The following is a 17,635-nucleotide window of genomic DNA, read 5'->3' as shown; positions in this document are numbered from 1 at the left end:
AAAGTATACGCAATATATATATATATAGTATCGGCAGAGCTAGGACTGAAACAATTGTGCTAAGGAAGGGATTGCTATCTGGTCTTAGATACTGCAATTTCATTTCTAAACAACATAGACGGGTCATTTGGTTAGCATGGTTGATCTGCAACATAAAATTAATATTTAAATTAGTGGGAGACATAGTGGATTGATTCCTTGAACATGGAAAACTGGTGTTCCAAGTTCTGCTGTTGAAAATCATTGGGGACTAACCTACCTGACAGAGTTGTTGTGAAGCTAAAAACGTGCTCTGAACTTCTAGAAGAAAGATGAATACAAATAACCAACCAACCAAAGAAGGGTTCTTCAAATACGGCATTTAAGGAAAGGTTGGTCCAATTTGTTAATTCCCAGTCTTTGCCAATACTGGGAACTGAATGGATATGCAAGAAATGCAGATACCAAGTTAAAAACCCATTTATTATAATACAGATTTGAACTAAAAATATAAAAAGGAAGCTTGAGTGGTATAACAAAGACACTTGAATCTTGAATGAACAATGAAAATTTTCCAATTAGTTTGGAAACTATAAAAGAAGACTGTAAACTATCCTCTAATTCACTGTACATACAAACAATATGCACACTTACTTTTGTTGTTCTTGCATAACATGGATCTGTTCAAGTTTGGTTTTATGCTCAGCTTCCAATTTACATAACATCTCTTTTATGACTGAAATGAAGGAATTAAACTAGAAAAGAAATACATGTATTTTTAATTATTATTTTAAAGGCTGTGCCACCATGAGCAGAATACAGTCATACCTCGGGTTGAAGTCGCTTCAGGTTGAGCGTTTTCAGGTTACGCTCTGCGGCGACCCGGAAGTAACGGAACGCGTTACTTCTGGGTTTCGTCGCTCGCGCATGTGCAGACGCTCAAAATGACATCACACGCATGAGCAGAAGCGGCAAATCGCGACCCGTGCATGCGCAGACGCAGGTAGCGTTCACATCCAGAGGTACCACTGTATGCAAACAAGAAATATTCAAACTAGTCCCTAGATCTGTTTTTATTTATTAAATTCTTAAAAGCTAAATGTTGCACAGCAACTATTGTGTCCCTCAGATTTAAGTTGAGGTAAAAAGACAGAATTTTTTAAATATTTTAAAAGGCATATGCTTTTCTTTTTCTAAGAAAATAGATCAAAGTAGCTAACAATGGAATACAAACACAGTAAAAAACATGAAACAAACAAGGCAGGGAAGCCAAAGATGATATAAAAAGCAGCCTATAAAATGAGCAGTTATATTTGTCGTCGTCCATGCTTTTGATCCATATATCTTAATAGCTGCCTTTAAGACAGAATATGAGACAGGAAACTAAATATGGATCCCTTGAACATTAGAACACCCACTAGCCTAGAGAGGGGAGAAGTTCTGAGTACTGGGATCAGAGAGGGAAATACATTTCTATTAGCAAATAAAGATAAGAGTTGTTGAAAGAGAAGGAAGAAACTGGGCAGTAGAATTAGCATCCAAGTACATGTGAGAAGAAACGGTTCACCATATTTATGTAGAACTGCAATGGATAGCAGTAGGATGTTTTCTGCTTTATAGTGGCGTACAAAATGAATAGCATTTTACAAAAGTGTTGCAATCTTATCTACAGCTGCAGTTTTTGGTAAAACATGAGACTCTCAGGGTGGTGGGTTCAAGCCCCATGTTGGGCAAAAGTTTCCTGCATTGCAGGAGGTTGGACTAAATGACCCACGCGGTCCCTTCCAACTCTTCAGTTCTATGATTCTAAGTCCCAATGAAATCAAGGATACTTACAAATAAACACAGGAGAAACATTATCCTACCTGATTTAGATTAAGATTGTTCTCAATGCTGAGAGGAATCAGGTGGGGCAGAACCTTTCCTGCAAGTTGCTCTTTTGTAATTCCCAGTTTCTTATGACTAAACGTACATTTGTAGATACCTTTTATGGAACATTAAACACAATGATTTATCTAATAATCGTGCCTTCACAAAGTAACATCATTATATATTCCTTTGAACCAAAGGCTAGGTTAAATGTCGTTTTTTAAAAAAATTATCACACACAAACTACAATTTACACCTTTCTTAAAAGGCGGTTTGCATTTTTCCGAGGGCAAGGGAATGGAGAAACGAAAAGATGCTATATTAATTATTTCTATAACTGTGGGCATTAGTGTAAACTTTAGAAGTTAAGCCAAGTCTTTACAGCGTTTGACCAAACTAAAAGAAAACAAAAAATATGGGATATTATTTTTAAAAGTTATAAACTTGTAATGCCTTGTGGTATTGTACATTTAACAGTACCACAAAGATTAATACCACAGAGAGACTACTACAGACAGCACAAGAAACAAAATATCATGTTACCTAGAATTCCCATAAGGACTGCGGGTTCCTTGGAAGGAATTTGTTGCAAAAAAGGCAGAATATCATCAAGAACGAACCACTTATCCAAGTATTCCAAAATCTTTCCCAAACAGACTAAGGAATTTACACGTACCTAATGAATATAAAAACAAACCCTCTAAACTAAACTTTTATAAAAATAGAGAAAATGCTTGAAAATATCAATACAGGAGTTTTAAGATTTTTCAATAGCCATATGTTCACAGGATTTGAATTTTGAGTTAATTTCATATAAACAATTAATGCTTCAATCCTAAACTTACTTGCCTGAGGGTAAGCCCCATTGTACTCAGTGTGACTGACTTCTGAATAGACCTAATTTCCCAAAGTAAAGGATTTAGGAAGCAATGTGATTTATCTATTTTTACACACACAGGAGCATGCTGGTTGGGAACTACATGTTACAGTAAACATACACTGCTGCCAGTAACAGTATCCATGGGCCAAGCTCTCCCACTCAATTGTGTACTGTTACTTAACCAGTGGTATAAGTCACAACACATTTTATTTAATATATCCCACCTTTCAACCCAATTTTGGTTGCCAACAGATAAAACACTATCCAACATACAATATATAAGAGAAAAAGCACAACCCAATGGTCTTACTTGTCTGACTATTCTAAAACAACCAAACTATGGGTGACATCCAACAGTAGTCATACACAGAGAAGACCACATAAACGTAATGATTTCACTGGGACCACTCCAAGTAAGACTAACACTGGAAATTAATAAAATCTTAACTATGACCATGAGCAACAAAAACAGAGAACATATATAAATCTGGTAAGTACAATCCTTGACCATTGGGCAATGCTGCCCAGGAGTGATGGAAGTTGGAATTCAAGAACATCTGAAGGGCACAAAGTTGGGCGAAGGCTGGTGTATGAATGAGGATGGGATGGAATGGAATGCTGGATGCCTCTAGGAACTAAAACCTCTCCAGTATCTACCCCACCTCAGTTCTGAAGATGGGGCATCTGGAATAAGGCTTCAATTGATTATTACATCATGTAAAGTACTACGTAGTCATATGGAACTGTATCTCACTAGATATCTGTTTCAATTATTTGTTTGTTTGTTTTCACACAAAATTCAATAATATTATCCAACTAATAAAACCTAAACATGTTAATAGATCATTACTATCATCATAGTAGTGGTGTTTGATAAAAAAATCTCTTCATGGAAGGCTCCCAGACTCCAAGTAGATCTAAAGGTAACTCTGCATTCCACACCCTATTAAATTCTCTGCTACATTATTTTACTTTGGCACTGGCCTGTATAGTTCTCATTCTGCACAACCAGGGAAAACCAGATACATTCTAGTAACCAGTGATTTCAGCACAGAAAAGTCTTTGGGTAAAGTAAGAACTCTTTTAATCACTGGAATGGTGCTGTTAATAATTGCTGTAAATCTAGCTCTTAGAAGCTGAAATGTAAAAATTGCGAGCAGCTTTTTAAAAAAAAACCACACATTTTGAGGGTCTTGAGGGTACCAAAACATATTTTGGCATCAGAGTAGGGAACCTGCAGGAGTAACCAGGTTTTTTAAAAAAGTTCTTTTTAAAATAAACATGTTTTCAAGGGCTTGGGGGAGTTACAAAAAGTCTGGGCATTCATAGTATCATAGCAGGGACCCTCCCAGGAGAAATCTTTTGTTTAATGACAAATTAGGAGGGCTCTGACAGACCCCCTAAAACACTTCTGGGCACAATCTGTGGCCTACAGGTTAGTCTCCCCTACCTTAATCTGAAGAATGAAAATACTCTATTATATAATTCTTGATTTGATGAATTCACCATATTCAGTACCACTTAGGAAAGGTAGGTCTATGGTCACACAATAGTATAAGTCCAGTTTTTCACTATATGTATAAATCCTTCAAAACTGGAGTTCTCAATGGAATAGACAGCCTATGTGCATAGAGCTGTGTGTAAATAGGCCCCCACACCTGAAGTTGAATGCAGAGATGTTGGGAACTTCCCTCTCCATTTGTTCATGTGGGATGGAGGATTCATTTGAATCCCTTTATAATGATGCATAACTTGCAATTGATCAGGATATTATTTTTTTAAAAAAAGAAAATTAACAGCAAAAAAATTTCAATATGGTTTTAAAGACTTCTGGATTTTCAACTTACAGCAAGAGATGATGTTTGTAAACAGGCATTTTTAATTCTTGGTATCAGTGAATTTTTCATTGATGGATAGTCTATAAGGTTCGCAAACGTAGGAATTATGTTTAAGCAGAGTTCCTGAAAATAAAAGTATCACAATTAGTACATATGAACAATATGCAGTTTTTAAAAATAAAGTCCACAGTTCTGTCTTTCTTTCTGTCTCTAAAACTAAATAAACCATAACATTTATTTATTTGAAACAAAATTTAGAATTCCATTTCCTTAAGAGTTCAGAGCCAATAATAATAACGAACAACAATGTTTGGCCCTCTTGCCACAGCAAGCACAGCCAATAGTTGGGGATAAAGGGAGTTGTAGTCCTACAACATCTGGAGGGCCACAACTTCCCCGTTACTGGTGTAGGAAAGCCTCCTTTATCAATGTTATTAAAATATTCCTCTAGTAACAAAATGTCCAAAATAAGATGATTAAGCTTGAATGCTGCCTGCAAATGTTTTAGGAACTTTATACAATCACAGAGAGAGTGTAAACTTCCACGTGTTCCATGAATCATGACCAGAATGCATACTAGAGAAAATCCTTTTATCATTTCTAACTTTCCTAACTATTCTCTCAGAAAGGGCTTCTGATTTAGTGTTGGTACCACTGATGAAAGAGAAGTGATTTTTTGCCTATACTCCCTTCCCCCTGCTGTTCCCCCGCATCTATCTCCTAGAGCTTCTCTCAACTCCCTGGAACCATTTTCAGGGGTTACTGCAAGTGGAGTAAGCACAAATAGAAAAACAAATAAAAATGTGAGAAGAGGGAGTTCCTTTCAGTAAGCAAATCTCCAGCTAGATTTTCCAGCTAGAATGAAGCTGAACAAAAACTGAAATTACCAGACCTGAATCTGAATCGAAGGTGCTTCTAATGCTCGATAAACCATTGGAAGAACACTGTTCTTTATTTCTTCGGGAGGTGTTTTGGTTAGCAGCAAGTCCATTTTTTGAAGAAATATCAACAGAATCTGTTTTTAAGAAATGCAGTATTGACATGTGTCAAAGCTTTAATTTTTGTTAATCACTTCCAGGGTAACATTTGCTATTACCTTATATAATCAAATATTCATGTAAACATAGCAAATGCACACACTCACCATGTTGCTAGCCTGGAAGCATGGAAAATAAGAACATTCTGACATTATTCTCTATTTTAAAGATAGTAATCCAATAGCATACATTTGAACTTTCCAAGAGAATGAAGTACATATACAAAGTGCAATGTTCTAGATTGACAGACAATATATACCCGTTCACTAAAAGCCCAACTAAGTACCTAACCATACAACTAACCAATACACATACTGAAATATGTGGCTGCTTTGAAATATTACTGGCTGTTAACATCATCATCATTCCCTGCCTTTTCCCCTGACAGGAATTCAAGGTGACTTACAGATAAAATAAGAACAACTAAAAACATGGAAATAATAATGATTATAAATCAATTGAACATAAAAAGAATTAATATTAAAAACATACAAATAATTACAACAAAAACAGTATGACTCAAGCTCTTCCCTTGAAACAGCCAGTTCCCAAAAGCCTGTTGGAAAAAGAAGTTCTTCACTTGCCAGTAGAAGAACAAGGAGGGAGCCAGTCTAACTTCTCTAGGGAGGGAGTTAGTCTGGGAGCAGCCACTGAGAAGGCCCTCTCCCACATCCCTACCAAGTGTGTCTGCGAGGGTGGTGGGACCAAGAAAAGGGCCTCCCCCTAAGATTTAATAAACTGGTGTTCAAAACATAGCCCTAAACAACTGGGTAGATGGTTCATATGGGACCAGAATTATGTTTTAAGACAGAAATGTACCTGAATTGGTTCCTGCTGTTTAAAGACAGGGCTGAGATCAGGTAGAATTAACTTTATATACTCTTCTTTGGAACATTCCTCTGCAATGAGCAGAACATTAGGCAGAACAAAAGGTACCATGTCTGGGTTCACAAATTCGGATGTCAAGGCAGGCAAAATCCTCTGCACTATAACACGCTGAAAGAAAACAGACATTATTTTGTAAGGAAATGAAATTTCTTCAGAAACCTGCAAAAAGCATGCTATTCCTATGTATTGCAAGTAAAACAGAAGTATTGCAAAATATTAACAATACTGGTATATCTCAGTTTGCCTTATAGCACACTTTATAAAATGCCAATTTAAATGAGGAACTGTTAAAAACAATACAGCAAAGCAAAGGCCTTAACACTTGATTGGGAGCCGCCCAGATGGGCGGGGTATAAATAATATTATATTATATTATATTATTATTATTATTATTATTATTATTATTATTACTATATCTTACTCCAAGAACACTATAATAGAGCAGCAATGCATGCTTCAGTTACAAAAGACACAGAGTTCTGTGTCAGTACACCCGTCTAGTAAAATAATCTGAGATTGCTGACCTTAGGCAATTTTGGTAGAACTTTTGGCAGCCCTTTAAAAAACTGTGACTTTTGAAGATTATCCCTTTGGAATAACGAATCGAAGTACTGTAGTGTCATCGCCCCAACATCATCAAAGAATGGTATCTAAAAATACAGATTATTTTTTTTAAAGAAAGTGATATTTGAGGTCATAAGCATGGTATATATTAAACTTTTTCAAAAGCACCATAACATTTGCAGCACAATCTTTTATATGTCTACTTGGAAAAAATCCCCATTGAATTCACTGGGGTTTACTCCCCAGTAAGTAGGTATACAATTGCAGACTTAATACAATTAAGTTAAACCTGAAAAAGCATATATGAAAGAGAACAAATATAAAATCTAACTAAATAACAAAGATGGGAATAACACTAAATGGAAATTTTTCTCTTTTTCATATATAGAGAAAATATATATTTTCTAGATTCGGCAAAACATCCTCCTCTAAAAGAAGATAACATTTTGCAAAATAACAGTTCCAGTTATTCACTGAGTGCTTGTTATCGGGCAATAAAGTAGAAGGTTTAATCTCCTGAATTGAAAATTTTGAACCAGAATGTTGTTTTTAAAAACCCTTCAAAATTTAGCAGTTAAATACTGCTTATTAAAGCACTTTAAAAAAGGTTTTTCTTATATTCTACAGCTATTTTAAGTACTCTTTTTACCTTAGTCATTTGGTCAGCATCTGGTCTGACTGCAGGAGCTACGTTTAACAGTAGTTTTACATGCTCACGAACTTCTTCTGGAATGTCTTGAAGGTTATTGGCGCCCAAACGACTAAGCTGCATAAATAAAGCATATGCATTACCATTAAAACAAAACCCTGCATACAGTATGACTGGAACAGCGCTTGGAATGATCTAGTTCAGTTAAATGAATTCAATGATCTACTTAAAATAATAATAATAATAAAATCCCTGAACTACACGGACGGTAGTTCACTTAATTGCCAGATAAACGAAATATGTGTAAAGTTCATTTTTGGGGTAATATACCCCTGCTCAATTCATGAAAGACAAACCAAGAGCTTCCCCAGTGTGGCAAATATTCCCACTTCTGCACTCATTCTACATCCAATTTAGCTTGGATGTAGCTAGAACAGGTCCTGTAGCAGATTTTCCTTATCTCAATGCAACACAATCAAACTTGTGAAAACGGGAGTAAAACACGTATTTCTACTTTGGTGATGTTCCTTATCAGCAAGGATGAAAGAAACTTTAATGGGGTCTTCTCACACATAGGTGAACCCAGTACCCTGAAACTTGGTGATAACAGGCTCTAAAGCATGAGGCAAGAGTTTTATTTACCCCACATTATTGCTTTCCATGATGACAGACAAGCCACCTCCTTCCGTACAAGTTAGATGTTCTTTTCATTAACATAGAATCAAAATACTTGTAGACATTTTAATACTTTTTCTTCATAATACTTATGTATTCAAATGTGAATTTAACAAACAGACCCATAAAATACCTGATCCAGCTGTCTGCTGAAACTTTTATAAATATCCTGTTTGTTGACCTCAAAAATAGGTTTTCCATTATTAAACACAGCATACATAATTGCTCCTAGAGAGTACATGTCACTGGCTGTCTCACAGCTCACTGAGAGGATGTATTCAGGGGCCAAATACTCAGGATTTGGAAGACACAAAGATGGTAAGTTTGGGTCCCATTCTTTACAAGAATACTTTGGCTGGGGGAAAAAGACAGCAAAAAGGTTACAGAAACATAATTTAAAGTGTAAGTTTAAAGAAACGTAGCTGGAGTGATTTTCTTTTACATTAATAATGACCTAAAGAGATCTAAATCACTCATGATACCTGAGAGACGTTATCCATTATATAAGGTAAGTAAATCCTGTGTTTACTCTGAGTGCATCCATTTTTAAAGTTAAGTAGAGTATATGAGGTCTTTACCATATCACATTAAGAAAATATAAACAGAACATACTTGTCTGTTTCACATTAGCTCTTGGCTAGGTAGCAAAATTATCTCCATTAGCAGCTAGGTAGCCTACCTTCAACATAAATTAAAAGCACTTAACTGGTATTGAAACACTCAATGGTGTTGGGGTTTTTTGCGTGAGGGAATTATTCTACTATAACAACTCATGACTTCACATATATTAATGGGCAATATGCTACTCCAAGAAAGACTGTATAATTTAGGAAGAGTAAGCCGCTTAATTCTTGACTGTGGTCGTATCCCTAAAGTTTGATCCTGAACTCAGCAGGCAAATGGGTTACATTATGAAATTTGTGTATTGTTATGTAGCTAAACATTAAGAGCTTAATTAAGAGTCCCAATGTTTCCAGGTTATCCTTTACTGACAATGAAAAACAAATTGAAACCTTGTTACCTCTTGCTCAGATGGATTTATAGATGAGATGCTGAAGTCAAATCCAGTAATTTTCCATGCTCCACTTTTATTCAAAATTATATTTTCAGGAGTAAGGTTGCCATGGACCATTTTCACACTGCTATGTAGAAATGACAAGCCTTCAGAAACCTGTTAGGAGGAAGATACTCTTGTCAGGGTGTTTGTTTTAGAGCATTTGGAATAAGCTTAGATATGATGGTATATGTTGTTTTCCTCTTTGAGAAACAAATAATCCACAGAAGTGAACTGGTCCTAGAAGTGCTGCGGCTGGGGTAAAAAAGAAAGGGGTAACAAAGTAGGGAGATTCAAGTCCAGATCAATGACCAACACACTTTTACCTTCAATCCTTTGCCACAGCAGCAGCCATTAGGCACAGCAGTGGTTTTGCAGCAGACCCGGATAACTTGCATAGCTGCTATCTAAATATTCCCACCTTTGTCTTGATAACATCACAGCGTACACCAGGATTTGGCAGATCGTCATTTGGCATTTTAATTTTCCTCACTTCTGGTTAAGAAAGGGATCAGCCATGTGTTTTTATAGAATGGGGTGGAGAACCTTTTTGCATCCTAAGTGTCAGAGGGCATCAGTGGAACACTGTTGAGGACTGCATGTCAGTGTTTGGTCGGGGGAACATACAGGTCTTTTTAACCAGCCCCCTCCCCCCGTCCCATATCCAGCTTACCCATACAAAAATCACTGCCCCCTACAGAATACACACACCCTTTACCTTCTGCTCAACCCCTCTCGCCAGCTAATCTTGGCAGATCAGCTTAGATTAGGGTCACTTGGAGGGTTATTTGAATCTTCATTGCAATGCTGGGATGGGGATGAAAATCACATTCTCCCTGTACATACCTTCTTCCTAATCTTCCCATCCTACACACTTGATCTCTTACTTTAGACAGAGGACATTCCTATCAGTGTCAACAATGTTTTCAGTGATTTACTGGAAACCACATTTCTGGGATCTCTGAATTTCTTGGGGAAGCTGCTGAGAGCTGTTGAGGACTTTTGAATGTTTCCATAACTATGTGCACAGATTCAAGCACTGCAGAGGATCCAAAAATTATGCAACAGACAGTGACCACTAGAAAAAGGCTAAAACCACTGGTAGAAAGGTGCTGCTCAGTCATATCTAAATAAATAACTGAAATAGGATGGGAATGTGGGAAAGTGGGCATGATATGGGGAGTGTAGGAGAGGTGAATCCAGCAGCCTAGAGGTTCCCTATTCCTATCCTAGAGCATATAAAGTGTGAGGAATAAAATATAAAGGTTTTCTGCTACAGCTAATTAGTTGCTGTGACTTTTTAACACTGCCTTCTAAACAGACAAGGGAAGAAAAAATGTTTCTGTGTTTTGTGAGAAAAGGCAGGTGGCTATAGTATAAATTTATTGCCTGGTTTATATAGGTTGATGGCTAGATATTGAGTGCATTATACCCACCCATGTGTAAGACTACCAGCACTACAGTCCAGTCACCAATGTGCATACCTGAAGCAAGCCATATTTCATTTCTACATCAAAAAGTTTGTATTCTTTGATGTCAGGTGGTAAAGGTGAGGGAAGATTGTCCCAGCTGCCAAGTATGTTAGCCAAACTTGCGCAAACTGGTTCTGTACAAAATGCCAAACAGTCCCTAGAAGGAAACAAATATCCTTAGTAAACACCCCAAATATACTTCAGAATAAGAGATAAGTAGGTAGACTTTGACTTTGTGACACAGCAACAGTTAGGAAATAGACATTATGATGGTGCAGGATGTTCAAGAAAAAGCACCAGGTGTTGGGCTTCTTAACAGCCTGAAAAATGAAACCCAATGACAGTGAAATCAGCATTCAACATAATATAAATTTCTACTGCACCAGAGCAGTGGAAGATTCACAAGGCCTTCAGGGAATCACGATGAGAGAGCGAAGAACAGGTCTTCATTCAAATAAGGACTACATGAACTTGGTGAGTTTTGCTCTGCCAAACAGCAGAAAGGAAAGCAGAATAAACCACATCAGCTGTATCTCTTAATCACTAAAATAATAACGAGGATGTGAATACTTGGCTACGGATACACATTGGACAATTACACAATTTCTTTTGGGAGAAGTGGATACAGTTTCCAGAAATTAAATTGTGTAGATTATTTAATTTTTGGAAACTTTTGAGCATGTATGAAAACTCAACCCTGTAATTGTTTTAGTAATAAACTTACCTGGATTCTTCCAATGGATGTTGCACAGTCAGCAGCCGAGGATGTCGCAGCCGTGTTAGCTGCTGAACTCCTCGTTTTAAGGAATCAATGATTTGATCCTTCTCAAATTTCTGATATTTGTCTATCAGTTTTTTATCAAAAACAAAAACCGCCACTTCCTAAAAATTAATCAAAAAATATTATTAGTGAACTATATGAGAAACTAAAATGCTACAAAATAATAACATACTTTTCAATAATAATAAATAGCTTTTGTTGTCTTTCAATTTTAAAATAAATTGGCCACTGCTATAATAGTGTTTCCATCCTGTCTTTACATTATTACAGTGGGCCACGTCAGAAGTTAGGTGTGTTTGTGTGTGTGTAAGTACAGGGGGAACTCACAGGAACTCAATTCTGGCACCTCTCAGGTGGGTGCTATTGCCATTCTAAGAACTAAGGAAGTGTTAGTGGTGAGTTCCAGCACTTCTTTTTCTAGAAAAATAGCACTGTATTTTGTGTGTGTGTGTGTGTGTGTACACCCAAGGAAATTTTGAAGCGTTGGAGATTTGGCAGAGGGAAAATGGCAGGAAAAAGCACCCTTCCATTGCAGCCCATCAATGCCAAATTCTGCCCTACCCCACATAGCAACCATATTAACATGGAAAGTTTGCTCCTTAATGTTAAGTTGTACTAACAAATTCAATATTCTATTGAGAAATAGTTTGTCCAAACTGCATATTATATTCTCTTCCAGTAACAATTAAGCAAAACGGAAGGTGTTGTGTTAGATTCCCACAATGTCTACATATTAATTACCAATAATGTCCAAACAGATAAATGTCAGACTGCATCTCTATTAAATAGGCTTGGCATACGTTGGATATGTCTGACGTATACCGTATTTGGATATGTCTGACGGACACACCGCCCTATAGGACGCACCTAGTGTTTTTTTTTTGGGGGGGGGATAAAGAAAAAAAAAATTCCCCACCCAGGCACGGGGCTGGTGTGGGGGAAGCCCGAGCTTCCCCCGACCCTAGCCCCCAGAACAGCCTGCTATCCGCAAGCCTAGGGAGCCTCACCGGTCTCCCCAGGCTTGCGGACAGCTGTGCGAAGCCCGGGCGTGCTCTTCAGCGCGCCCGAGGCTTCGGAATGCAGAGCTGCGTGGACCCTGGGAGGGCAGGCAGCTCTGCGCAACCCTCCGGAGGCCGGCGCGGCTTGGCGCTGGACTCCGGAGGGTCGCGCAGAGCTGCGCGGACCCCGGGAGGGCAGGCAGCTCTGTGTGACCCTCCGGAGGCCGGCGCGGCTTCGCGCTGGGCTCCGGAGGGTTGCGCAGAGCTTCCTGAAACCTGGAGAGCGAGAGCCTCTCGCTCTCCAGGCTTCAGCGAAAGCCTGTATTCGTCCCATAGGACGCACCCACATTTCCCCTTCATTTTTGGAGGGGAAAAAGTACGTCCTATAGGGTGAAAAATACGGTACCTCCAGGGGGAATTTCTGCTGCAAAGCAGTGGTTCGCCCTGGATCTTCAGCAACACAACTGAATATGTATTTTTTTACCAACAGCTCAACAACTTGGGTCACATCTCAAAAAAACAAAACAAAAACTCAACAACTTTAACGTTTTCCTAAAAAAAAATGGCAACCCTATATTAGAACACCACAAGACTTCTAAAATTATCCAGGAGGTCTTGCTCAAAGTGTCATCAGGATGTTACACATTAGTAAAACTACAGCAGATAGAAGGGACTTATTCACATTGAGCATTTCTCATGGAAGAAACATGTCAGAGCCAACTCTGTTACAAGATTTCAAAATACTCTAAAATATTTTTCTTCAGACCAGAATTGCATAGCTACCAGTGTTGTTGTTGTTGTTGTTTTAAATAACTTTAAGGTTTGCTTCTCATCATCAGTGGTAGGCAGGGCAATTTGCTACTGGCAGTTTAATGTGCACATTTATCCTCTGTTCAACCAGCAGTTACTCAAGAAGAGTTGTAATAACGAAAATGAAATGTTGCAATTCTAAAACACACTTCCTTGGGAATAAGTCCTATTGAACATAATGCGACTTTGAACTGCACATTGAACTGCACTGCTAAATAAACACAGATTGCTAATGTTTTTTATACTATTTTTTCCTTTGCACTCCACATTTATAGCACGGCTCATTTACCAAACAAGTGTATTCAGCATACTGTAACTCTTTTACCAAGCTGCTATGTTTTTATTCCAATAGTGTTTCACCTTAGTAAGTTTCCTATTGACATTTTACCACTACAATTGGCATTATATTAATAATTTTTTGCTCTTTGTTGAAAAGGTGCAGAATATTAGTTATTTATCTACTTTAACACTTGTTATACCAGAGTACAGCTACATATATCGGTATAAGTTCCTAGAACTGGAAACGAAGTTTCAAAGGTATGTTGCTGAAAGACATTTGAATAAATCTAGAACTTTCAGTCCCTTAAAACAATTGAGGTACTTTGTTCTGAAGTTAAATATATAACTGCTAAATCAAGCGGAGCACTTTGTTTGAAACAAATCAAAGGTACACACAAAACCCAATATAAATTAAAAAGGATTTGATGTATCTATTTGCAAACAGCCAGAGCTACTTGGAGGTGACCAACCTGAGAAACTATGACTAGAACATTTAATTCTTTGCTATTCTTTCAAGATCTGTTTAACCTCAAGGACATTGTGCAAACCATATGAGTGCATACGGTGCACTGTTGGCACCTGTCTGTCTTGAGAGACAATGTAGTGTGCCTCTGGAGTGAATTCAAGAAGCCACTGTGTTAGCAGTACTGAAGTGACCTCCCCAGGGTGCAAGCCTGGGCAGTGTGTCTGGAGGTCCTGGGTTGCCTAGGCGACAGAACCCCCCTCTTGGCCTCACTGATGTGGTCCAAAGGAAAGCAGAGCAATATGTTTGGCAACAGCTTGGCTGCAAGAGTTGCTGGAAGAGGCAGAGAAGGCGACATCCAACTGGGACTCCACTCCAGATTTGTGCAGGGTTTACTCTTTAGCACTTTCTTCTCCCAAGAATGTTCTATAAGTCAGATGAAGTCTGTCTTTGCATGCAGGGGAAGTCCCTAACTCACCGAGGGATTGAAACCCAGCGGCTACCCTCACTTGGTTTAACTGGCCAGTCAAAGCCATTTCTGGCATGCTGACAGCTTCTAGGAGTTATGGGTGAGAGATGAGTGCTGAGTGGCAAGCAAAGGTGGACAAACTACCTCAGAAGGAGCATAATACATCACCAGCAGAGGTACTCCTCCTGCTTTAACACCCCATACAACTTATACAGTAGATACATAAAAATGATAAGTTACACATACTGTGATTTCTTTTTCTACAGCTATTAAACCATGTATTCTTAGGCAATTGTTCCTTAAAACATCATTGTAATGACATTAGAAGCAATATGTATTTCCCTCCCAAAACCTCACCTGTTTTGTTGATTTTTTAGTGCCATTAAAAATCTTCCAAGCAAGCCCATTGCCACCACTAGCAATATGTCGTCCAACATCAAATTCCCTGGTAACTGGATTTCCCATGACTGCACTAGTGACATCTGCAGTCACTTTCGTAACCGTGCTCTTCAATTTGTTTAGCATGGACTCCATTGTTATGAATGTGTGCTAGTACATTTACCTACAAAATAAATAAATAAATAAATAACAGAATCCATGTTATTAAGTAAATGATATAAATATTTAAGTCTATGTTTTTCTAGCTGGCATTAAATCTCAGTACTTATATCAACTGAAATATGCTGTCTCAAATAAGAGCAAAAAGCAGCAGTTGAAAATCAGTTTCTATTCCTGTTTGAAGCTGTCAGTATGAGAGATGAAAACTAAGTTGCTACATTTAACAAATTTTAACACAGTTAGCACTTTCTGTTATAATTTAGGTGTTAAAGATATCAGCTGTTTTGGCAAGTGAAAGAAAAACTGTATCCAAAAAAGGATGAATCAACAGATCATGCACAGGAATAGGCAGACAAAGTTAATATGCCAGTTAGGTCCACCACAGAATTTATGGGGGAAAAAATTAACCACTAGAATTAACAAGTGAAGAGAGTTCAGAGTGTGAATTAGTTATCATATTTGACAAATACCTGGATGTTTAGAATGAGTTCATTTAAAAGATTAATTGCTGCAGTTGGATAGGCCAGCAAATATAACTTTTTAAGCTGAGCATTAAATGTCTGCTTAACAAATTTAGAAGTATGCCCAAGTGTCCTGAGACTACTTGAATAGTTTCTATCCAATACCTAACACAAACAAATCACTGGATCCAATACTATTATCTATTATCCAATACTATTATTAGGGAAGTGCTGGGTGAGATCCCATGGACAGTAATACTAAAAGGAAATGGAGTTCATGATGGCTGGGAGTTTGTTAAGAGGGAGATAGTAAAGGCACAACTTCAGGCAATACCAATGAGACGGAAACATGGAAGGTGCCTAAAGAAGCCAGGGTGGCTATCTAAAGAACTTTTAACTGAGTTAAGATTAAAAAAGGATGTGTACAAAAAATGGAAAAGGGGGGAAACCACCAAAGAGGAATTCAAACAAATAGCCAGCACGTGTAGACACAAAGTCAGAAAAGCTAAAGCACAGAATGAACTCAGGCTTGCTAGAGAGGTTAAAAACAACAAAAAAGGCTTTTATGGGTATGTTCGTAGCAAAAGGAAGAACAAAGAAACAGTGGGGTCACTCAGAGGAGAAGATGGTGAAATGCAAACAGGGGACACAGAAAGGGCTGAACTCCTCAATGCCTTCTTTGCCTCAGTCTTCTCCGATAAAGAAAACAATGCCCGACCTGAAGAATTTGGAGCAAATGATTCAGCAGAGAAAACACAGCCCAGAATAACTAAGGAGATAGTACAAGAATACTTGGCTAGTTTAGATGTATTCAAGTCTCCAGGGCCAGATGAACTGCATCCAAGAGTATTAAAAGAACTGGCAGATGTGATCTCAGAACCACTGGCAATCATCTTTGAGAATTCCTGGAGAACAGGCGAAGTCCCGGCAGACTGGAGGAGGGCAAATGTTGTCCCTATTTTCAAAAAGGGGAAAAGAGAGGACCCAAATAATTACCGCCCAGTCAGTCTGACATCAATACCAGGGAAGATTCTGGAGCAGATTATTAAGCAAACAATCTGTGAGCACCTAGAAAGGAATGCTGTGATCACCAATAGTCAGCATGGATTTCTGAAAAATAAGTCATGTCAGACTAACCTGATCTCATTTTTTGACAGAATTACAAGCCTGGTAGATGAAGGGAACGCAGTGGATGTAGTCTACCTTGATTTCAGCAAGGCATTTGACAAGGTGCCCCATGATATTCTTGTAAAGAAGCTGGTAAAATGCGGTCTTGACCATGCTACCACTCAGTGGATTTGTAACTGGCTGACTGACCGGACCCAAAGGGTGCTCATCAATGGTTCCTCTTCATCCTGGAGAAGAGTGACTAGTGGGGTGCCACAGGGTTCTGTCTTGGGCCCGGTCTTATTCAACATCTTTATCAACGACTTGGATGATGGACTCAAGGGCATCCTGATCAAATTTGCAGATGACACCAAACTGGGAGGGGTGGCTAACACCCCAGAGGACAGGATCACACTTCAAAATGACCTTGACAGATTAGAGAACTGGGCCAAAACAAACAAGATGAATTTTAACAGGGAGAAATGTAAAGTATTGCACTTGGGCAAAAAAAATGAGAGGCACAACTACAAGATGGGTGACAGCTGGCTTGAGAGCAGTACATGTGAAAAGGATCTAGGAGTCTTGGTTGACCACAAACTTGACATGAGCCAACAGTGTGACGCGGCAGCTAAAAAAGCCAATGCAATTCTGGGCTGCATCAATAGGAGTATAGTGTCTAGATCAAGGGAAGTTATAGTGCCACTGTATTCTGCTCTGGTCAGACCTCACCTGGAGTACTGTGTCCAGTTCTGGGCACCACAGTTCAAGAAGGACATTGACAAACTGGAACGTGTCCAGAGGAGG

General features: G+C 38.3%; 1 protein-coding gene across 2 annotated transcripts in view; it reads right to left on the bottom strand.

Annotated features, from left to right (window-relative positions):
- SCYL2 (SCY1 like pseudokinase 2) overlaps window positions 1–17,635 on the bottom strand; it is a 28,916-nt gene that overhangs the window by 9,057 nt on the left and 2,224 nt on the right. For both annotated transcript variants that reach the window (XM_083400521.1, XM_083400522.1), the window contains exons 2-14: window positions 15,063–15,267; window positions 11,630–11,787; window positions 10,918–11,062; window positions 9,401–9,550; window positions 8,513–8,734; window positions 7,705–7,821; window positions 7,016–7,141; window positions 6,423–6,599; window positions 5,459–5,581; window positions 4,576–4,689; window positions 2,392–2,524; window positions 1,845–1,963; window positions 634–734 (exon numbers count right to left, since the gene is read on the bottom strand). In XM_083400521.1, the coding sequence (XP_083256647.1) occupies window positions 634–734; window positions 1,845–1,963; window positions 2,392–2,524; window positions 4,576–4,689; window positions 5,459–5,581; window positions 6,423–6,599; window positions 7,016–7,141; window positions 7,705–7,821; window positions 8,513–8,734; window positions 9,401–9,550; window positions 10,918–11,062; window positions 11,630–11,787; window positions 15,063–15,239 (1,862 nt within the window). In that variant the 5' untranslated portion in view covers window positions 15,240–15,267. The remainder of the gene's footprint in view (window positions 1–633; window positions 735–1,844; window positions 1,964–2,391; window positions 2,525–4,575; window positions 4,690–5,458; window positions 5,582–6,422; window positions 6,600–7,015; window positions 7,142–7,704; window positions 7,822–8,512; window positions 8,735–9,400; window positions 9,551–10,917; window positions 11,063–11,629; window positions 11,788–15,062; window positions 15,268–17,635) is intronic.

The sequence above is a fragment of the Podarcis tiliguerta genome (genome assembly GCF_965153285.1).
Source record: "Podarcis tiliguerta genome assembly, chromosome: 10".
NCBI classification, from domain to species: Eukaryota; Metazoa; Chordata; class Lepidosauria; order Squamata; family Lacertidae; genus Podarcis; species Podarcis tiliguerta.
The sequence above is the reverse complement of the archived record's forward strand: the minus strand, read 5'-3'. Positions and strand labels throughout refer to the sequence as shown.